Raw genomic sequence first — 23,646 nt, 5'->3', positions numbered from 1 at the left:
GAGTTTTGCAGCAATTGAGGTTCAGATGTAAAATGGATTTGTAAATCATGGCAGATTTGTGTTATATATGCTGTTCATTTGGACAGGCCTGGGATGACACATTCCGGAATTGGGAAGTTATAACACAATACCTGGAAAACTATCCCAAGGATGCTAAAGTAAAAGCGGACTCTGAAATTCCAACAGGGCTTGGAGACACCATCAGGAAGAGAAAACCGCCGCATCACGCCAATACAGAGCATGAACTGGAGGTGCGTTTAGTGAGATTTCTTAATCTGTTATTTTGCAGCACTCTTTGCCGGAGTGCAGTGAAGGATTCCATTGTCTAATCATTGACAGAAAAAGCTTGAAAGCCTGTAGATAAGCTTGGCATTAAATTGATTTTTTTATAGATACATGTAACTGAAATACATGTACTTGTATTTTGTTATTTAAAAGATGTTGTGTAAAGGGCAGTCATTTTGTCTCCTGGTGGACAAACAGTAGCCAGAAAATCTACTCTCTGTCTATTGTGCAGACAAGACATTTCGGTGAAATGCTTGTGTTTTATAGAAAATGCAGAATTACATGTTGCTGATGTCTTTTTAGGATCAGTTGAATGAGTGGGCCAATATGACAGGATTTCTGTGTGCATTAGGGGGAGTAAGGCTACAGAACAGACCACATAGAATGTAAGTTAATGTTTATCGTATGAGTAGTCAATCCTCATTTAAGGAGGTTGTAAGTTTAGAGACGGATTCCCACCTCTGTAAAGATGATGGAAAGTTTAATCTGAGGATAAAATACATGAACAGTAATAAACCCTGTTACTACGTTCGCAGTTTATTAAGTTTTCAAATCACAAACCTACATAAAATAGATATGGTTTTTACATTGCCCCAAGATGCTATGATTTTCAAGATCATTGATGAAATATTTCTCAGAATTTCAATTCATTCAATAATAATTACAAATGAATTTATGTGGGAGTTAACAATGCAAAATAATAAATTAACAAGTTAAATATTGACTTGTGCTTTCCTTTTGACAAAAGACTTTTGATCCTACAAAGGTAATTTAGTGAGGTAATTTGTGTGTGTATTTTGGCATTTCATTTAACGTTATTGTACTTAAATTGTTAGGGATTGCGTATTATTTTCCGGCTGGAATTTGAAAGTGTTTAAACAGTACACAAGTTAACCTTTGACTTTTGTAAGTTTGACAACATGCATTTTAATCACTTTATCATAAAGTTTGTGTGTGTGTGTGTGTTGCCGTGTAACTAAATGTTTGCGTACATAAATCTTGAGGCGTTGTTTATTACATGTATTACTGGTAACTTGTTGTAGTGGTCACAAACCATAGACCATTAAATACATTCATCTATGTGACTGTAACATAACATTCTGTGATTCAAAGAAACTTGCTCTCTTCTCATCGAGAGTTTTTACAAGATCCTCAGAAAATGCTTTCTACAAGATCCTTGAAAATACGTGTACATTAACACATCTGGACGAATCCATTCTAAAAAGCATTTGGCCTCATTACACTTTTATGCCTTACTAATATATATATTATATTGTGAGGGATGCTCTTGTTTATATTTCAACTATTTATTTCACTCAACCAACATACAAAAGCACAGAAGTGAATATATATAGATATGAATATAGCCATACATACAATGTTCCCCTAAACTTACTGTAGGATGAGAAATTTTGGATTTATTATTTGCAGCAGTGGCGGGCCATCTATAGCCTCGGGGCTAGATTCCCGTAAAAGCAGTCTGATGCAGAGTTATGATACCCAGTATTGTCCAGTCACACAGTAAGTCCGCAATCTCGTGTAAATTATCTTAAACGTTCCAGGTGAATTGTGCAAGTTCTGCTATTTAAAGTGTAGTGACCCTTTTCTTATTTTCGTATGCTTACCTTTTAGGTTTATCAGTAACATGCTGAAGTTGTTAGTATGTCAGAATGAGAAGTTTGGAGCACAGATTCAGAAGCATGTGAAGGAGTTGGTCGGGCATGAGTTGAATCCAGCTCTTTACCCCATTCTGTTTGATCAAATCAAAGTTTGTGTAGACAAGTTCTTTGATCCATCTGGCCAGGTAAGGAAATTCAACTCTCAGTTTACAACATGAACATAACCATGTGCACTAGAAAAAATATCTTATGTTTTGCTTTTTTGAAAAAAAAGCCATAAAATTTTCTCTCTTTTATCATAATTTCTAGGTAATTGTGACAGACTTGAATACTCAGTTCATAGAGAATGTGATCTTCATTATGAAGAATATTCTGGAAATGAAGACGGACCAGCCCTGTGAGCATTTAGGGGTCACCAGCATTGAGTCTCTGATGTTGGCAGTTGTCAGGTATGACTGGAGGATCGTGTGTTGGTTCACTTTTTAGCTCACCTGAGCTGTAAGCTCAAGTAAGCTTTTCTGATCACCTGTTGTCTAGGGCTGAAACGATACGCCCCCTTCACGATACGATACATATTGCAATACTTTAATATGCCACGATTCAATACTTTCAATACAATACAATTTACAGAAGAAACCAATAATAACATTGAAGAAAAAATTCATTATCAAGATTCAACATCATAATTTTAAAAGCAAAACTGCCAAACGGTGAGATGCCTGTTCGCTGTAGTTTAAACTGATATAGTTTATTATTATTTTCGTCAACCTCAAGGCAAACCACAGTTTGAACATTATTTGACGCTATTTGGTCCCTCATGTAGGTAGAAATAATATGTACTGGGCGAAACTGATGTATTTTACTGAAACCGTTTGTAATAAACGTATCGAACCGAAAATCGAGGCAATGAATCAAATATTGAATTGAGCGTTTATATTGAACAGTATCGATATTTCGGTGAATCATTTCAGCTCTACTGTTGTCCATACATAGTCCATCTGTCTGTAAACTTTACACATTTTCGACTTCTTTACTAGAACCACTGGGCCAGTTTCAACCAATCTTGGTACTGAGCATCACTGGGAAAATGGGATTCAAAATTTTTTGAAATGAAAGGTCATGTCCCTTTCCATATAATCAAGAAAAGGTAAAGATAGGGTGGAGACATTTAAAAATCTTCTCTTTAACCACCTTGCTAGAACAGATGAAACGTATGTAAAACCTTCCTGACATCGTATGAATTCCAAATTGTTCAATTCATGGCCCCGGGGATAGGATGGGGCCACAAGGATCAAACTTTTAATATATGAATGTATAAAAATAATTTTAAAAAATGTTTTCTCAAATACAGCAAGGCCATGATTAGTTATATCAATATGCAAACATCCTTAGGTAGTGCAGATTGAAATTTCGTCGTGGTCGGGTAGGTTGAGGGAATCAGAAGATTTACATGGGAATACAATACAGGCAATGCAAATCCATTGTTTACAGCATTCCCATGACGGGGAAAAAAATTTAATGCTGTATTTACAGGCATCTTGGGTAAACCATGTTCCCATCATAGGATTAATATCAGTTAACTACCTATACTGCCTGCAATGACACCTGTCGAAAAATCAGATCGGTTTTGTACCGTAATTAAATGCAAATTATCTACCCATATTTTATTCCTGATGGCTTTAAGAATATGGCCTTTGTTTTTATCTGTGTAAAGGAAATACATATTCATTTATGGATTTATTCATTTTGTTTTCATTAGTTTACACAATTTTTTCAATTTATCAGTGATTTATCTTTTACTGATTGCAAGGAAAGAATATTTCAAATTAGCATTCAGGGAGAGATAGTTTTGAACACACATCATAAGTTAAATCATGAATTTTGTGCTATGCTTGGAGAGAGAGAAAGTGTGTGTGACTGTGTCTCAAATTTTGCCACATTTCAGAGACAACAGTTGTGACCATGTATTTGAAAATGTTAGAGGTTCTGACTTCCAAACGAGTCCAAAATAGTCATATAGTGTTCATGTAACATATATTATGTAAAGTCTTTCATCAGTGTGGTCACTTTCAAAGGTATGATAATAATTATAATAAAAGGTAGTGTTCCTTTATGTGATACCGTGCATTATCATTTATTAACTGAGGAATATGACCGACTTCAGAAAGGTAATGTGAGATTTGTTTTTCACTAGCACTTTTTCTCTCTCTCTAGATACGTGAGGCATCTAGATTCTACAGTTCATGCCATTCAGATCAAAATCAAACTCTGTCAGTTGGTAGAGGCCATGATGCTTTGTCGTGACGACCTGACATTCCGACAAGAAATGAAGTTCCGCAACAAACTAGTGGAGTATTTAACAGATTGGATCATGGGAAATTCGCATCAAGTCAACATTGGTGATATCTGTAGTATGTCCAGGTATAGTGCCCTTTGTGTATTTGTGTTTGTGTTACAATCCCATTCAATGAAATATGTATAAACTTTCCACTATTTTGTCTTGTGTATTAAGAAATTATGTTGTTAAATTACTCTGATCAAGAATTGCAAGTGTATTTGTTAAAAATTATGACACCAGTTTATCATTATGTTAGCTGTAGGCTTAAGCTCGCTTCTTTGTGGCAGGAGTTTAAAAGTATATGGGATGTTAATTTATATCACTGGCAAACTCGTCTGTGTATATAGACTGATTCAGTAATAATGAAACATGACTCTATTTTTTCATACCAATATCACCAATCTTTGTACTAAAACATGTTATTTTGAAAAGTTGATTCTTTGGTTATGATGAACTAGAAACAGGGGCTTGGAAAGGTCTCTTGAATAGCAATTGTTGATCAGAAGTAATTCATATTGTGTAAGATATTTTATCATGTTTATGTTGCATATTTTTTTTTATCATTTGCTAATGTATTTCCATTTGCAATGTAGTTTATAGTAATTGATTACCAATTTATGTTTAATTGTTTTTGGTACGCAATTTTTTTTTTTATCAATTTCTGTCAAATTCAAAGCCTCGTTGAAGCTCCTGTACTTTGTATCCACCTCTAGATATGTCATAAAGGAACAATGTTATAGGTTAAATATTATCCAAATTTATATACTACATTTATTACATTAAAAACATGAACATGTGTTTTCAAAGTTTTATAGAATCTGAAAAATACTGTTGCTGCATTTTGTTTTTTTCCTGCTCTTGAAAGCTTCAAAGCTGAAATCTTCGCAAATTCTGCAACTAAATTTATATTTGACATGTAGATAAAAATTTCACAGCTTTGTGCATTTTGGTTTTGTAAGCTTATTGCTTTAAATGAAAATTTTTTTTCATCTCATCCAAATTTTATTTTATTAGATGTATTTTGTAAACACCCATGTTAAAATTTTAAATGCGTAATATCACTGTTGAAATTAAATGTATTTTAGGAAATTAAATGGAAATTTACAAATCTTTGTAATTGATATACCTGTAGATTTCTCAAAGGAAAAGAAAACGGGTCGAGTTTTGACAGAAATTAATTTTTTTAAACCAAACCTGATTGGTTGAATGAATGCATTTTATGAACAACATTATAATCTGAATCTAAACTGAACCCTCCCAAAAAGGGGGAGGAGGTCATATGTTCAAGTAGCTGACTTGGGATGAACTAAAAGAGTATGGGTAAAAGCTTGTTGAACCAAGCTGGTTTGGTTTAATCTGAGTGATGGTAAAAAGCTTGTCCATCTCTTGTCAGGAAACCTTTGCCTAGAACTGGGCTTCAGCGATATATACACAATCCGAGTGGGCCGGGCTTCTGTGCCAAGGGGCCATCACACGTGCCCAGTCCCACACCGTTATTTCTGCACTCCCAAACCACGGTGTGAGTATTTGCCCACTCATGACCAAGTATCTGTTCTTGGGCCTCCAAATTCAAAGGAAAAGTATTTAGTTTGAGACCTGTATTTGGTAAATGGTCGACTTCATGAAAGTAAAAATCAGATTTAACTGCAGAAAAATTGAGTAATTTTTTGTAAATGTGGAAATTTACTTCTGTGATAATTCACTCAAATTACACAAAGATTGATATTTGATGAACAATGTGCCTCTTTTACCTAAATTATGTGTAATGTGCCGGTAGATATCCCCCGTAACTTATTTTGTCTTTTGAAAGAAAAAGAAAAGATATGCATAAATTTCCGCATTTATAGTATACTAGTTGAAGAAAACAATTTGGAGAACAAATACTTAACATGGTGGGCATCTGTTAGATTTATAGGACAGGTACACAGCTGTGTAGGCCTATCTGAGCAGGCTGTCTTCCTCTCTACTAACACTTCTCTACTACTTAAGCTCAACTTCTGTATGATCTACCCCACAACAACAAATTCTCCGCAATTTTCACATCATGGAAATTTTTTACAAAATTTCTATAAATTTCTAATTACACCGTAAATTTGTAAATTACGAGAGCCCTCTGCTGCTGAGTTTGACGAAGCTTTTAAACTGCTTTTGTGCATTATTTTCAGCTTTTTGTTTATCTTTTTGCTTTTATTTCGCGTCTTGTCCTTTTCACCTTAAACCCCTCCCCTCAATCACATGGTGTTGACCTGGTTTCCTTTTATATCAGTACATATTTTTAACTGCATGCACTCATTTGATGTATTGAAGATAAAATCAGAGATTAATTTCTTACTTAATTTTCTCTCATATTTGAATAAAAGAAAAAGGTAAATACAAATATTGAATTTGATAGCTTGTGGTTGCTCTGTAGTTCAGTTTCATAAAATCAGATAAATTACATGTAATTTCCAATTTTTATGGAATACAGATGATCACAATTTAAATTTTTCTGGGATGTTTTTTAACTTTCTTTTTTGTACTGGAAATTTTGATGAAAAACTTCATGATTGTATGTTGTGTGTATATGCCCCTTTTTGTTCACAGAGACTTGGATCAAGCCAGTATGCAAGGGGTGGCAGCCTTGTTAGCGGGTCTGCCCCTGCAACCAGAAGAGAGTGACCGTGGAGACTTAATGGAGGCCAAATCCCAACTCTTCCTCAAGTAAGTTCACCAAAATCTGACATTTTATAAAAAGTTATTTTGAACAGGGCTGGAAATTCACTATTTCATACTTGTGAATGAAATGGGAGTTGAAACTACGGTGGGTGTGACCGGTCGACAGGGGATGCTTAATCCTCCTAGGCACCTGATCCCACCTCTGGTGTGTCCAGGGGTCTGTGTTTGCCCAACTATCTATTTTGTATTGCTTATATGAGTTATGAGATTGATCACTGTTATCTTCACCTTTCATTTGCAAGTTAAAATTTATAGAATTAATGAAAGTTTTGTAAGTAGACATTTCTCATATTTGTAGGGGAATATCATAAAATGTGCTTTTTGTATGTGATTGATTGAAAAGTGTTTTCGACAAAAAGTTTGGTACTGTTTCTACTGTGTTTTGGCCCAAAATGTCATGTCAGAAGTTTCAACCATTGGGTTTTAAAAGTTACTAACACTGAGAGTGGAAATCAGTGTGTTCCCCCACGAAATACTTACTCTCCATTTCATCATGATGTCACATATACATGTATTAATTTTGCCATAATTTGATCAAAATTTATGAAAAATATGCCCTTTTTCAGTACTATAGATCTAGTTTTTCAGTAGGAAATAATAGATGTAGAGCTTAGGTATTAAACAAGAAGATACTCACCCTTTTAAGACTTGAGGTGAAAGTGCTTATTTTCTTTAGATACATGCACTGTAAGTTTTAGTTGCAGAACTGTAGCTCTCTGAAAAAATATTGTGACGGACAGATTTTTTCTGAGAGCTGCAACTATGTAAGTTTATATACAAGGGGGAGGGGGGGGGGGGGTTCTCAGAAGATTTGTGTAGGTAAACCTAGCACCTAAAAATTCTCTTGTGTTAGTGGGAAAGTAAATTTCATTTTGATTCAGCACATGTTTGCATTTATTAACATAAAAATTTAGTAAGATATGCAGAACAGGAAAATTAATATAGATTTCATAGCCCTTGGGGCTTGTGATACTTTTAACCAATACATGTACTAAGGTGACTGATAAGGTCTTGTTTTTACATGGAAAAGTTAGTAATGTTAGCATGACTGATTTCCAAAAGCTTAAAAATACTGAGACAACCGAAGGTCAGGTCCTCCCAGGAATTTAAAGTAAAAGTCACGATAAAAGAATCAGGATCAATATTCCTGGAACAAGGAAAGGTCATACTAAATAAGTTAATATAGATGGTTTATTTTTTATTCCTATATTAAAAAAGAATTTGGAGAATAGTTTCACACTTGAAATTTAGGATTATTTTAAACTTTGCATGTGTTTCAAAGAAAGTCAGTCATTTTTTAATGAGCTTGTATAACTGTATACAAATATTTCATTATCCATGAGAACTTTATTTTGACATTGAGAATATTTCGCATAATTACTCTAAAAAAAATTTTAAAATATAATATAGTCTACCGATAGTATCTGACTTTATTTATAAACCTATATTCTATTTGCTTGTTTTAGATATTTGGTTATACAAATTGTAATTATGAACCTATATTGTTTTTGTTTTAGATATCTTACTTTATTTATGAACCTATATTGTTTTAGATATCTTACTTTATTATGAACCTATATTGTTTTTGTTCTAGATATCTGACTTTACTTATGAACCTATATTATTTTAGATATCTGACTTTATTTATGAACTCATATTGTTTTTGTTGTAGATATCTGACTTTATTTATGAACCTATATTATTTTAGATATCTGACTTTATTATGAACCTACATGTATATTGTTTTTGTTGTAGATATCTGACTTTATTTATGAACCTGCTGAATGACTGCTCAGAAGAGGAACAAGACACAGCCATGGATCCCAACAGGAAAAGGAGTACATCTAACTTATCAGCTCTTAGAAACTGCACTGTACAAGCCATGTCCAATCTCCTGAATGCTAACATTGACAGTGGGCTGATGCACTCAATAGGTTGGTATTCTTTGACACCTTAGAAACTGCACTGTACAAGCCATGTCCAATCTCCTGAATGCTAACATTGACAGTGGGCTGATGCACTCAATAGGTTGGTATTCTTTGACACCTTAGAAACTGCACTGTACAGGTCATATCCAATCTCCTGAATGTTAACATTGACAGTGGGCTAATGTATTGATAAGTTAAAAGTGGAAGAAAAAAAATCTTAACACCAATATCATTTACCCATTTATTGGACTCACTCAAAGTATCATACTTTACAACATAACAATCTAAAATCCACACAGGTCATTGGAGATAAATGGCCAAATTGTCTACCAAATTTGATAACCAAAACACCAACACAAAGAGGCATTGTGAACATGTCCATAAACTACTACTGTAAAACTTTAGGACTCGAGAAACAAATTCACTTTATATCCAATAGAGTTTTGTTATTTTTCTCTCGTAGGGAAATCGATGTCACTTTGTAATAAGCATGAATTAGTTGTCATTGTCTTCATTATAAGGATGTTTTACTGTACATGGGCAAGTGATTTTGATTATTTTCATTCATTGATCAGTGAAAGCAGGATCATATAATGATTTTTTAAATCATGAAATTTTTTTACAGCATTGGGATACCACAAAGACCCCCAGACCAGAGCAGCGTTCATGGAGGTCCTGACCAAGATCCTACAGCAGGGTACGGAGTTTGAGACCTTGGCAGAAACTGCCCTGGCTGACAGGTTTGAGAGACTGGTGGAGCTGGTGACCATGATTGGAGACAAAGGGGAGCTTCCCATAGCCATGGCTCTGGCTACAGTAGTACCTACACAACAGATGGTGAGCTGGAGGAAATTTAACAGACCTGTGACCTGTTTCACAAAAAATTATATCTAAAAACAAAATATGGGACTTGGTCATTTCTTCATTATTCAGTTTTAATGAAGATTCATGTTCAGTAAACAAAGTTTTTCCCCAGTGTAATCAACCTTTCATTAGTCAGCAAGGTAATGCTATGGTGGTTGTAAGGAGGGGATAATATTTTCATTTCTTTTGTGAGGGGATCACTGTATTCTGTCCGTTCAGTAATAAAATGCTTCATTGTTCAGGACGAGCTAGCCCGAGTGTTTGTCAATCTGTTTGATGCCAAGCATTTACTATACCAGCTCCTCTGGAATATGTTCTCGAAGGAGGTATGTATACATGTACGTATTGCTTTCCTTATTTTTATTTTATTTTCATTTAGTTATCTGTTGCAAAACAGTGAAATTAACAGTGCTCTCGGATGGTATCATTTTGCTTAATCCCCCAAAAATTTACTCATGCCAAAAGTTCCTTTTTGATTTGATGGTTTAAATGTAATATTGCCATTGAGCTTTTGTGACAAATCCTGCAAATGTCCCTGCAGTTAGATAGCTGTTTATAAATGGTTTAGAATTTTGATGGGCAGGTGGAGATAGCAGACTGCATGCAGACCTTGTTCCGAGGCAACTCCTTGGCCAGCAAAATTATGGCATACTGCTTCCGATTTTACGGTCAGAACTATTTGCGTGAGTTACTGAACCCCCACATAATGGAAATGGCTCAGCTGGAGAGACAGCAGAAGGTGTCGTTTGAAATCGACCCGGCAAGGTAATACAGAAATTATCTGTAAAGGCAATTTTAGGGGAATTGATTAAATTTAGCTCACCTTAGGCTCAAGCTTTCCTGATACAAATTTGTCCATCATTTTTCAACGCCTTAGTAGGAGATCAGAGTTTTATCTAAGTATGTACATCTTTTCAAATTTTTGTCTTATGAACTGTTAAGCCATGATTAGTCATGTTAATAGGCAGACATCCCCAGGTAGTGCGCATTCAGATTTGTTAAAATCAATGCCTGCCACACCCCCCAAAGAGTAGGGTGGGGCCACAAAATTGGTTAGATTGGTAGTTTTACATGGGAATGCATAGATAAAATAACTTATAGAATCTTCTCAAGAGTAGCAGGGCCATGCTTTGTGATATTAGTATGCAAGCATCCACAAGTAGTTATGAATTAAGTTTATTCAAATCCTGATTGGGGGGGATGGTCAGGATTAATTATATCGATATGCAAGGATCCTCAGATATAGAAAAGTGTTGATGTTTCAGATGATGATGATATTTCAGACAATCAATATAAGAACATTTCTTTTGTTTTGAATTTAAACTTATTTCTAAACTCGATATATTTACAAAATGGAAAGCACTTCATTATGTGTGCATGTGTAACTAAGCTGTGATTGGTTGTTTTAAATACATGAGACCTTTACTATCATTGCTGTGTAAGACACCAACATCCTTTTGTCTGATCAGTCTGTTCCATTTGTTAAGATTACCAATTTAGTTATAAAATTCTAAACAAAACAAAATCTCTTTAAACATTGAATACAACAATTTGTAATCAACTGGGTTTAATTATTTAGCAAAGAAATGATCTTTGAAAATATATGTAATAAGGGAATTTTTTTTAGAATATTCATGTAAATTGTAAATACTGTTTTAGTACAGTTTACCTGTATAAACATCTAGAGTGATGTACTATTTGTAAAACGCAGGTTGGATCCAGGCGAAAGCATCGAGGAAAACAAGAAGAATCTGATGATAATAACCCAGAAAGTGTTTGATTCTATTGTAGGATCTGCGCCACAGTAAGTGAGATGCTTTTAGAAGTTCATACGTCTATAATATAAAAAGCAGAAGAATAAAAAATAAATGAAGTCAGAACTACTGCCATGCTGTTTTCTACATTAAATACAGTAGATTATGACATTGAAAGTCTGAAATCTTGAATTATTGTTTTTATATTGACATGTTTATGCAATGACCTATATTTAGTAGATTTGGCCATGAAAGTGAATAGAACAGAACTATAACTTCATAGTGATTTTTATTAGGTTTCCTCCCAAACTGAGAGTCATGTGCCATTGCCTTTTTCAAGTGATTAGTCTTCGTTTTCCGCACGATAGTATTTTTGCAACAGGAACCGTAATATTCCTACGGTTTTTCAATCCCGTGTTAGGTAACCACAAAGTATTTATCAAGAGCCTGCTGCTTGTTGCGGAAATCCATATCAGTCTTTTAATGAATTAATACGCCTTTATTTTGAATGTCAGCTGTAAAGTTTTCTTAACACTGGAATGTTTATACATGTACTTCTCTTCTTCGTATTAGATGTGACAATTTTTGCTTCCTTCTCTGTTTATAAAGAGAGCAGAAAAAGAAAATTGAACACATATTAAGAAATGCATGATTTTTAAGATTACAAATTTTTATTTCTGATCATTTTTGTATAGCAAAGCTTAAAAACTGTATCTCTTCGTAAGGAATTATGTTGATTCATCATTTTGTTGTATCTTCTTTATTTTTCATGGATATATTTCATCTTTCAAAACACTTTGTAAATTACAAAATTAATGGAATGAAAAATTGTCACATATATTATTGCTGTTCTCCATAACCCACATGTAGGTTTACTCAGATCCTGTGAATATTCTTGATAAAAATAAAAAAGTTTACTAATATGAAATGCACCTAGAAATGGGAAATTGCCAGTCGCCCACACAAAATATTGCACAAAAAACATATTCAAGAGTTTTTCTTCTCCTTTGCAGCTACAGTATGTTATTATGCAAGACGACACCAAAATCCAACTGAAATTCGATAAATGATCTGAATTTATGTAATGCACGACAATATATAGATTCAATATTTCAGTGGTGGATCCTGTTGGATACCATTAGAATGCATGGAAAAAAAGATCAACTTTTACCAAACTTTTTCTGAAAATCTAGTTATAAAGCTGTTAATTTTCACAATTTTTCAATGTATCTGCCACTGATTGTCACCATGTACCTCAACACGATGTGTGTATTTAGCCAGAGACTGAACTTTTAATAATTTTATTTTTAAACATCGTAACCTTGAAAGGAAATATCTAGGGACAGATGGAGAAATTTGACCATTGATGAGACTGTAAATGAGTAGAGTAAAAGAGTGAGCATTTTTTGTTGGATCTTGAACAACTTGTTGCCTTCACAGGTTTCCCTCTAAGCTGCGAAGCATGTGTCACTGCCTGTACCAAGTAGTGACACAGAGATTTCAGCAGAGCTCGGCTGAAGCTGTCTGGACTGTCATTGGCACGGTCATTTTCTTGCGCTTCATCAACCCAGCGATAGGTAACTGACCACTGTAGACTGTCCAAGATTCTGGATGACTTTGGTTTCTTTTTTGCCATTTTGATTTCTCATCAGATATGTGTATACTAAAAAAAGTAAAGTTTATTAATAGATCTTTTAAATAATCCTTGTCTGGCCTGCTTTCAAACAAGAATGAATTTATTTTTATAAATACAGGAAAAATATTTTAGAGCACTGTAGATTCTTTTCAAAGTCTTACTTTTGTATTTAGTGAAAGCAGGCCAAGTGTGAAGAGCAAGCTAATTGAAAAGTTTTGCATTCATGATCATTGAAGTTGTCAAATTGATAACAGTTGTGGTGTTTGTATATGTATGAATGTGTATCTGGTGTTTTTATGGTGCTCAAGTCTATGTAGTGGAAGATTATTAATCAGCCATATTCTGTCTAGGTCATCATTTAGATAAAAACTGACAAAAGAAATGTTGGATTGAGCATTCCATGTATCACAGTTCATGGGTTGTAACTAATACATGTGAAGATTTTTGTTGTGGGGAGGGGGTAATGTTGGAGGAATTTTTGATTTTGCTCTTGTTTCCAAAATGAAGGTGGGTGCTACTCCCATAATCCTCCTTCTCCAATGATTAGTAACTACCTACGTGCTTTACAATTAAGAACATTATTTATGTTTACTTGGAGTCCATTTATAAAATCATGTGAATTGTCATGATATGAAAGGATAGTCTTAAATTATTTATTACTATAATGTTGTCGTGTGCACGAGAAAATATTAATGTATACTAAATACATGTATACTACTGTACTAATAAATTTTTATAAAAAATAATAAATCAACAGTACTAAGTAAATTATTTTTCAAATTGGCGGCCATTAAATAAATGAATTGTCAGTTGCCAGTTAGATTACTGTATAGCAGGTTAAGATCACGGGGTCGGAAAAAATCAGGATTTTTTCATTTAGCAAAAAATCGCGGTTGGTTTAATTTGCGGAAAAACAGATCTTAATATCCTTCAATTCATTTCTTATCAATATGAAAGATTAATTAACTGGATGTTAAATTTGCGGAAATTTTGTTTCAGCCAATATAGCAAAAATTAACTCTTGAGTTAATTTCCTGCTATACAGTAAGTGGCGTCTGCCAGAAAAATTAAGTAGTGGCCTCTAGATAATGACGGCCGTCAGATAAATTAAGTAGCAGCCTTCACATAAATTAAGTGATGGACACCAGTTAAATTAATATTAATTAATTGGGTAAGTGCTAATTATTCAAATATACATCTTTGATTAGATATTGTATTGAATAAGTATTCCTTGTTTCTTCTTATTAGTGCTCGCCTATAGGCTGGTACCCTATAGTGATCAGCCTTTGCGTCCATGTTTCTGAGCAACACTTTTCCGAACTTTATTTGGGAATCCCTGCAGCTATTGAATTGAAAATTTTAAATGAACTTATAATATCGATGGTTCACTGATCCAGTTTGAGCTTTGTTAACCTTATTTTTGAAAGAGTGATGGACATTGAACTTAACAAATATTTAGATAATGCAACGAAGCAGGGTACTGTGATGCTTGTCATCACTATGATATTTAGTGACACCAGAGGGAAATTTTAAACAAAACCATCAATGATCTTGGTTGGATGGGGTTTTTGCATTCTGTTGTTGGCTTTCTTATTGTTGGACTTTTCCATAGCAAATGATGTTGTGGTTTGATAGATTTTTAAAGGGAGAGAATTGTATTCATTAATCCTTTTGTTGAAAAATATAAAAACAATGTTATGGTTAAAAGAAAAACTTCAATAACATACAGTATATACATACAATTTAGTTCATGACTCTAGCTGCATGTGCTTGGCTTTTTGTTGTATCTTTCATCATTATGATATGATTTCCTACTACACTAATGCTAACAGCTGATTGTTTACATATATTATAAATGTATATTGATAAACAGATTTTGTGTTTGGGAAATGATTAAAAATATATACATGTATATATAAGAAATCCAAGGTAAGAAAAAATTGTAAGTTTCCTTTAAACACTTGATGTGTATGTATTATAATATATTTATAAACTACTGAAATTGAAGAAATTGTGACAGAATAGCAAAATATTTTGGGAAAAATTGAAGCCTTAATTTTTAAATATAATTGTATAACAAATTGTGTGCATTTACTTATAAACATGTACTGTACATGTATTTACAAGAGGTTTCAACCTAATTAAGTCTTCCAAATAAAGTTTGGAGACTTCTTGTTTTTGCTCAGTTCATATTGATAATATTATTAGCCCTACAAAGACAATAGTGTTTTTAGCTTAAGTGAGCTTTTCTGATCGAAATTTGTCTGTTGTCACTGTCGTTAACTTTTCACGTTTTTATCGTCTTCTCAAGAGCCAGTTTCAATCAAATTTGGTACAAATCATTCTTGGGTAAAGGGGATTCAAAATTATTCAAGTGAAGAGCCATATCCCCTTCAAAGTGGAGATAATCATTAAAAGGCAAAAATAGGTTGGGATCAATTAAATATCTTCTCCTAAAGAACCACTAGGCCAGAAAAGTTGAAATTTATATGAAAGCGTCCAGATGGTGTAGATCCAAGTTTGAACGCACACATACACCCTCACCCCACCCCGGGAACAGGATGGGGCCACAATAGCAGATCAAGCTTTTACCTGGAAATACATGTATATAAATCAAAAATCTTCCCAATAACAGCAGGACCATGATTACTCATATTAATTTGCAGGCATCTCCGGGTAGTTCAGATTCATGTCTGTTAAATTGCAACCCCTGAGGGTAAGGTGGGGCCACAATAGGAGATCAAAGTTTTATATTGTAATTTACAGGAAATCGATTAAAACAAATTCTTTTCAGGAGTAGCAGGACCACACTAAATCATAATAAAATGCAATTTTTTGGGGGGCAAATACTGTGACCCTACTACTCTTGAAAAGAATTTGTTTTCATCATTTCCTGTATATTACAGATTTATGTAAATACAAAGTGTATTCTGTGTAGAAATATTTTTAATCCACTTATTTATAATAGATCGTTATTTCTATAGCAAAAAATGTCAATTTGAATCAATCAAAAATCATGTCCATGCCCCTTTTAAGCAATTTTCATTTTTATGGGTAGGGATTCAGTTGGTGTTTGTTTGGAAGACTTTCGTAAAAGCATCCTGATGTAATTATCACTTGTTGTGAATAGATTAATGAACAAGGTTCAACCTGCTGACTTTTCAGTGTCTCCATTTGAGTCGGGAATTATTGATGAAGAGCCCACGCTGAAGGTTAAGCGAGGGCTGACTCTGATGTGTAAGATCATGCAAAACATAGCCAACCATCTGCAGTTCACCAAAGAAAACCACATGAGGACTTTTAATGAGTTCCTTAAAACCAATTTTGAGGCTGGAAGACGGTCAGTACTGAATTACATGAATATCGTGTGTAAACACTGGAAAATGAAATGGGTTTTTTGATCAAAATTCAACATCTAAATATTGTAAACCTTTGTTAAGCATGTTGTATTTAACAAAGTAACCTGAAGCTGTTTACTGTAATGTCAGTGTACATGTACTGTACAAAGAAATGCAATACAAAGTGACTGACATCCAGTGGAATAGCTAATCGGGGGAACATTTTTAGCATAATTCTAATGGCATATTTGCATATATATTTTTTTTTAGGTTTTTCACTGAGATAGCTTCTGATGGGGACATTCCAGACACTGGTAACCACAGTCTGTCCTTCATCAATGATGCCAATGTTCTGGCTTTACACCGCCTGTTGTGGAACAATCAAGAGAAAATAGGCGATTACCTGTCAAGTAGCAGGTATGTGTAGTGTGTCGATGGGTGACTCTGTCTAGTGACAGATAGGGAGCTTTTTGTTTTGTGGTGGTTGTTGTGTTAATGGGTGACTGTCAAGTTGTAGGTCGTTTGTTAAACATAATCATCTTTTACTGAAATTGCATACCATTTTTCATAACATTTGGCACGGAGCATTTGTAAGAGAAGTGGAACAGAACTTGTGAATTTCATGGTCACTGAATACCTGGGGCAAAAATTCTTCTTACCTTGGGGACATTAACAGACAAAACTGTGTATAAGCATGAAGAACTATTTCATGATGATGAATGTTTATTTTTTTTCTTGCAAGTACGCCATTAAGTTGGAGTTGTTGGCAGTGCATATGTTGTAATTTGTAGACTTAAAATCTAACTTTCGTCTTGCACTCTGATTCAATTGCGTTTGTTATGCTTTCTCTTCAAATGTGCCGACACAGGACTGGTAGACCCCGTTAATTACTTTTAAAATGTTTGATGCATAATGTACAAACCATGGTCGATATGTATTTTTTCCCATCTTTCTTAACATATTTTAAATATTCCCAGACCTTCTCGTCAACGCCATTTTGTTGTGTACACATGATAGAAAGAACCGAACCAAATCAAAGTCTAGAATTCCAGATCAGTGCATTGAATCGAATGAAAAGAATTGTGGTGCATTGAACTGACAGCCATAATCAACATGCAAGACTTCCAACATGTATATAGTCCTATATTGTTGCCAGACTTTTGAATGTGAAACTAGGGTGACTATTGCAGCACATGAGCCTCTTGTTCTTATCAAATTGAATAAATATAAGTGGTGAGACAGGGATCTTACTCTAGAAAGGCTAGGCTTCATGGACATTTCGGGGGAGGGGGGGGGGGTCACCTGATTTTCTGCTTTAGTAAAACATTACAGACTATGTAGACTTGATTGATAGTTATGTATTTTGAGAAATTCCTATTGACAGTATAAGTTTGGGACCATACTAAATGGATAAAAACAATGGATGACCTCCATTAACATGACTTTCTTGTTTTCAAATATTTCTGATATCAGTTTGTATTGATGTCTTACATTTGTTAATAAACTAAAGTCATTGTGCTCAATTTCTGATATCAGATCTTAAGATTGATCACTATTCGTTATCTTCACCTTTTCATTATTTTGAAATTTTGCAGAGACCACAAAGCAGTTGGCAGGAGACCATTTGACAAGATGGCAACATTGTTGGCATATTTGGGACCACCAGAACACAGACCACTGGACTCGCAGTGAGTGAGACTCGCTAATTTATTCCGTTAAAATTACAGATATAGTGAGGAATTGAGGAATTATGCATGCATGCAGGAAATGGATCATTTAGAAAAGAATGGCAGAATTTAATATATCTTACCTATTGATTACTGGACACTGAGGCAATTTATATGACATATTTGCACATTGAACTAATAAGTTTAGATCTTGCATAGTGTTTATTTCAGAAGAGTCATATGATTATGTAGCAAACTTAAAATGGATTGGCTAATTATCATGTATAGATAAATGTTTAGCACTACTATCTACATATATGTGAAAGCTATCAAATACATGCATGCTTTATCACATTAGACTGCAAAGGCATTGTTAGGCATGCCACATAAGTAGCATCTGAAGGACAATTAAAAGCATGATTTATTTTCATGAATAAGACACCATTTTGACAGAATGATATTCATGTGAATTAGATTTGATCATGTACCAATCATTTCATAGCCCAGTGAAGTTTTTGAGGTAGTTATTTATTTCTTATTCCTGCTTTTTAGACAATAAGGCCATTTTAAAATAGAACACTATTTTGTTATTATAAACTCTATCTACTCCACCTCACACTATGACAATCACTGTGGTGATCCAGAAACAGTTCGTCAACTTCGTGTAGGCTAGTTTGGTAAACGCTAAACCAACTGCCGGGTTAATAATGGGGATTTTGTCACCGAAATATTGTTGTATGTACATGTGCTTTTAAGATGGTCAGTTGGAAGTAAAAGGCGGGTTCAAATGAAGTAGAATTGAAGTTAGAAGCATTTTAAATGAGATGCAGACTCGTGTTTTATAACTAGGCCTAGGTAATTGTGATGCAATGGTTTTGTTATTGTCAAAATAAGGAGCTATCCTGTCTTCCTTAGCGAATGATAGATACAAGTCGTATGTTTCCTCTGATTGAGTTCCCCACTTTGAGTTGTGAACCCTGTGTTTATGACCTTTCACCTCCCAAAAACTTCATTGGAAATTGAAGCTATTTTATTTTGATTCGTATATATAATGAAGTAATACTATGAATGTATACTGTATTTTATAAGGTGTCATAATTTCATTTGGATCCAGTATCCTTATACACTCTACATAAAGAATAATGATAAATAATTATAATAATGATAAATTCATTTTGTAAAGCGTAAAATCCATATTGCTTTAAACGCTATTTGAAAAACCATAAAATAAGTTGTATAAAAACAAATGACTAGTAGGTGAAGATGAGTCCGTTATGGTTGCACAACATAGTAATCTTAACTTAAGAGTTCATCTGCACAGACTAGTTGTAATGAATTGCAAACAAATGAGTCTTTAGTTTAGATTTAAAGAGAATAGAGAGCAAACTTTGTTCACAACACAGTACAGGGGACCTGGAGAGTAATTTGTTATATTTCTTATTCGTCATAAATTGCCCCAATTATCGTATAAGCGAAGCTTCAGGCGTTTGACAACTTTGACATATACTTAAGAAATAAGATATCATTTTTTTAATGTTGGGATATGACATGAATTTGGTCACGTGATCAAATCCTATAACGCCCGAAGGGCGTTATAGTACAATGACATCATAATATTGTAGATGGATTTTACCACGTAAATTGTAAGTGTAAACAATTCAAATCATACATGTACAGTCTTTATACAAAGTAATAAGTTATTCATATCAAACTGTTAAGAGTTTAAATACTTGTTTAAAACTATGTTCTTTTTATACTAGTATTTAAACCAACTCTTAACAGTTAAATACATGTGATAAATTTGATGAGGCAAAAGGGGTGAGATCATGCTCATTGAAGGGTGAGATTTGGGGGTCTTTAGGTGAGATTTGGGGGTCTTTAGGTGAGATTTTTTCATCAAGACAACCTAGATTTTGATGAATTTCCCATACAATACTCATGCATGTATTTTTATTTTGCTTGTTATGAAACAAAAAAAATAACTTCTACTATTCAAATTAATGTAAAACAAGAATGGTCATTATTTAATAAAATTTTGACTTTTAATAAAGCGAACAACATAGATATAAATCTAGATTCACTTATTCAATTAAATCCAAGAATTTTACAGAACCTGTTTAGACGTCTTCATAGTGGAGGGGTGTCAGAACTGGTGACCAACAGCTCACCATTCCAAGTGTCTGAATACACAGTACACTCAAGCTAATTAAAACCCAATCTAATTAAAATCAGATCCTAAAATACGCTCACAATCGCTACAATATAGGATCTGACATAATTCCATAGGGGGTCATGTTCCCATGACCTTTCGCTTGAAATATTCATGAGAACTATCATCCAGTCAGATTGCGCCATACAGACAATGATGACTATTTAGACGGTCCCCGGCAATTTGTAAACAAATTTCAGTAATCTCTCTCCCGTGAAGTTTATTCCACACTATAAAATTGTGTATTCTCACATAAGGAATTTTAAACTTTCGCAGTAATGCGTAATCTATTCCGTCCATACAAATAACAAAACGTACGATGTAAAATACACCCAGATTAAATCAATTGTGAATTGCGATTTATGTATGAATAGGGATGGGTACGATTTGAATAGTTTTCAAGATGTTTACTTAATTAACGCAAGGAATATAACACCAGTTGACGTAAACGGTGCATTATGACGTCACATCTAGCTGCGATGTGTTTTCTTTCAAACCAAACAATCGCAGTAATTTTCCTTGAATTGTGAACACCGATGATTTCATAGGCGACGCGCTGATTGGCTAACATAAAGTTCACATGAACATGACCCCTAGTCGGGTTATGTCGGATCTACTTACGCAGAGTATACAGCGTGGATCTAAGAAGTCTGATTTTAACTAGATTGATTATAACCCCATTTTATTTCAGTCGAAAATTAATCATACTTTTTCTGCTGGCTTTCTAAATTCTGTCAAAAATAATAACTTTTTTTAATGTTCATTGATAAATATCATAAGGCCAAAAAAAATTAATCAATAGTTTCTCAGGCACCGCCGCATCAGGTTAAACACTGCCGCATTGATCAATTTTATTGCCATATTGAAAAGGGAAATAACTCGATTTTCTATTTTTCCGAGTTGAAAAAGAAAATTGAGTTATTCCCCTTTTCATATATGCTAATAAAAAGACGTTTTTATTTAATATACAATATATTTTTTGTTCAACAGTATTCTATGGATTAACTTTTTATAAAATGATTGGAATAATACTATTTTAAGTTGAGTAAGTATTATAATTGATATTAGACTACAAAAAAGTAAGAATCGGTTGATATCATTATTTTGTTGACTGACAAGGAAAAAAGATAACTTTGGCTTCAAAAAAAAAAGAACCTGCCTGCCGCATTGAATTTTGAAATTTTTGGCCTGAGAAACTATTGATTAATTTTTTTTGGCCTAATTGCATGATTTTTTTAATCAGTTGCTATTCGTTTGAAAATTTTCAATATTTTATTTCTTTAATAAAATATTAGCTTTTTAACTGGTGATTCTATTTCGTAAATAATGTATTTTTCCTTTTAACTTCAATTCACAAGCCTTTTAATGATATCGAACAAAAATTACATCAAGTGGTATGCATCGTGGTGAAAAATATCGATGTATGGTGTTGCTTTGAACAAAGAGACGAATATTCATCAAGTACATGTATGCCTTAGATGGTTATATATACTGTGGTAATTTTGAGAGTTGGCGATATGGCCTCTAATATTTATGTATATTAAGCAGATTAACTATGGATATTGGCCATGTATGTGCTCATGGCTAATTTTGAGAGTTGGCGATATGGCCTCTAATATTTATGTATATTAAGCAGATTAACTATGGATATCGGCCATGTATGTGCTCATGGCTTCTTGCTATTCAGTTCAGTTCATCTGATTCGGCAATTTTAAAGATGCACCGTGGCTGTCACTTTCATTTTATAATGAAAATTTGTGAAAGCGTGATAATTCATGAGAGCTTGAGATGGGCTCGAAAAGCACGAGACTCATGTGCAAAGTGTGAGATATTGGGTTATGCTTTTATCAACATTGTTAATACTTGTCACTAATAGCTTAAGTTTCTCCTTTTCAAGCCGAAATTAAAAGAGAATGAAAAGAACATTGTAAAAACACCTGGACTTCAATTACACAACTCTGTTAAATTTAATTTGGATGCCTATATACAGTTGCTTGGGGGTAACCTGTTTGTGGACGACATGTGTGATCGTCTGTGGTGATAATGAATTTTGTTATGTCTGATGGTGTTTTATACCAGTGGGACATACATTTTGCTTTGTTGTTAGTGAAATTTTGTCATAACCGATATTGTTCCCCATCATTTGATTAAGAGAAAAAGATGAAAATTAGTCGTGACCTAAAACTCATTTCATTATATGCAGCATTTATTTCATTTTATCTGATTTTGTTGTAAACGGAGGCCATTTGATATATCCAAAATAACAATATTTCTCATAGTTTTTTTTTCTTCTGAGCATGTGCATGAGCATATCTGATGAATGCCTTACAATTTTCATGGTAGCGTTGGGATATTTGCCACTAGATGGTCCAGTATGGATATGACCAGCACCAAGTTTGAGGAAATCATGTCCAAACACAACATGCATGAGAAGGACGAGTTCAAGTCGCTGAAGAATTTGCTTATATTCTATCAAGCTGGCACCAGCATCGCAGGAAATCCCGTGTTTTATTACATAGCCAGGCGCTACAAGTAAGACTGCACTTAAGCTTCTCTCTACACATATCCATGTATCTCCAAATTTAGATTCTCTGAATGTAATCCTTTTTTTTTTTCTATATGTATTTTCAAATTCTGAGGAAATGAAAGCTTCACACCAGAGAGAGCTATGTATTTGGTTTCTTGGTGTACATTTTCTAGAGATTTGATAGGAAGTTGTTTTCTTCTCCTACATGTCATATTGATTTCTTACCTAGGGTTGGAGAGATCAATGGAGACCTCCTAATCTACCATGTGCTGTTAACGTTGAAACCATTCTACAACAAACCATTTGAGTTAGTGATAGATTTCACACATACCTGTGCAGAAAATAGATTTAGGGTAAGTGCAAACTGTCACATATATATTTAGTATAAATTGAAAGTCATTACATTTGTATTCATTTCAGACATACATGTATTGCTCCCATATTTTTTTCCAAAGTAGTTCTATTTCATGTGATTAATACTTTGATTAAATTGTTATAATGAGAGTGGATAAGTACACATAAAAATTCCTTTACAGACGGATTTCCTGTCTAAGTGGTTCGTGGTGATGCCCGAGGTGGTGTACCAGAACATCACTGCCTCCTACATCTACAACTGTAACTCCTGGGTCCGGGAATACACCAAGTACCACGATCGCATCCTTAACCCGCTCAAGGTAAATACACCAAGTACCACGATCGCATCCTTAACCCGCTCAAGGTAAATACACCAAGTACCACGATCGCATCCTTAACCCGCTCAAGGTAA

General features: G+C 34.0%; 1 protein-coding gene across 16 annotated transcripts in view; it reads left to right on the top strand.

The window, feature by feature from the left end:
- Positions 1-23,646, top strand: part of LOC125659291 (neurofibromin-like) — a 74,490-nt gene that overhangs the window by 29,208 nt on the left and 21,636 nt on the right. For 4 of the 16 annotated variants that reach the window (XM_056146186.1, XM_056146167.1, XM_056146219.1 and 1 more), the window contains exons 20-39: positions 87-251; positions 589-671; positions 1,717-1,806; positions 1,918-2,089; positions 2,214-2,353; positions 4,119-4,325; positions 5,636-5,761; positions 6,826-6,942; positions 8,713-8,891; positions 9,511-9,722; positions 9,992-10,087; positions 10,333-10,514; positions 11,461-11,553; positions 12,944-13,080; positions 16,305-16,479; positions 16,748-16,894; positions 18,073-18,165; positions 22,697-22,885; positions 23,110-23,233; positions 23,417-23,554. In XM_056146186.1, the coding sequence (XP_056002161.1) occupies positions 87-251; positions 589-671; positions 1,717-1,806; positions 1,918-2,089; positions 2,214-2,353; positions 4,119-4,325; positions 5,636-5,761; positions 6,826-6,942; positions 8,713-8,891; positions 9,511-9,722; positions 9,992-10,087; positions 10,333-10,514; positions 11,461-11,553; positions 12,944-13,080; positions 16,305-16,479; positions 16,748-16,894; positions 18,073-18,165; positions 22,697-22,885; positions 23,110-23,233; positions 23,417-23,554 (2,865 nt within the window). Of the gene's footprint in view, positions 1-86; positions 252-588; positions 672-1,716; positions 1,807-1,917; positions 2,090-2,213; positions 2,354-4,118; positions 4,326-5,635; positions 5,762-6,825; positions 6,943-8,712; positions 8,892-9,510; positions 9,723-9,991; positions 10,088-10,332; positions 10,515-11,460; positions 11,554-11,799; positions 11,925-12,943; positions 13,081-16,304; positions 16,480-16,747; positions 16,895-18,072; positions 18,166-22,696; positions 22,886-23,109; positions 23,234-23,416; positions 23,555-23,646 lie in introns of all 16 variants that reach the window. The other 12 variants (XM_056146171.1, XM_056146201.1, XM_056146176.1 and 9 more) reach the window with 12 other exon arrangements.

Source organism: Ostrea edulis, chromosome 1 (genome assembly GCF_947568905.1).
Source record: "Ostrea edulis chromosome 1, xbOstEdul1.1, whole genome shotgun sequence".
Taxonomy (NCBI): Eukaryota; Metazoa; Mollusca; class Bivalvia; order Ostreida; family Ostreidae; genus Ostrea; species Ostrea edulis.
The sequence above is the reverse complement of the archived record's forward strand: the minus strand, read 5'-3'. Positions and strand labels throughout refer to the sequence as shown.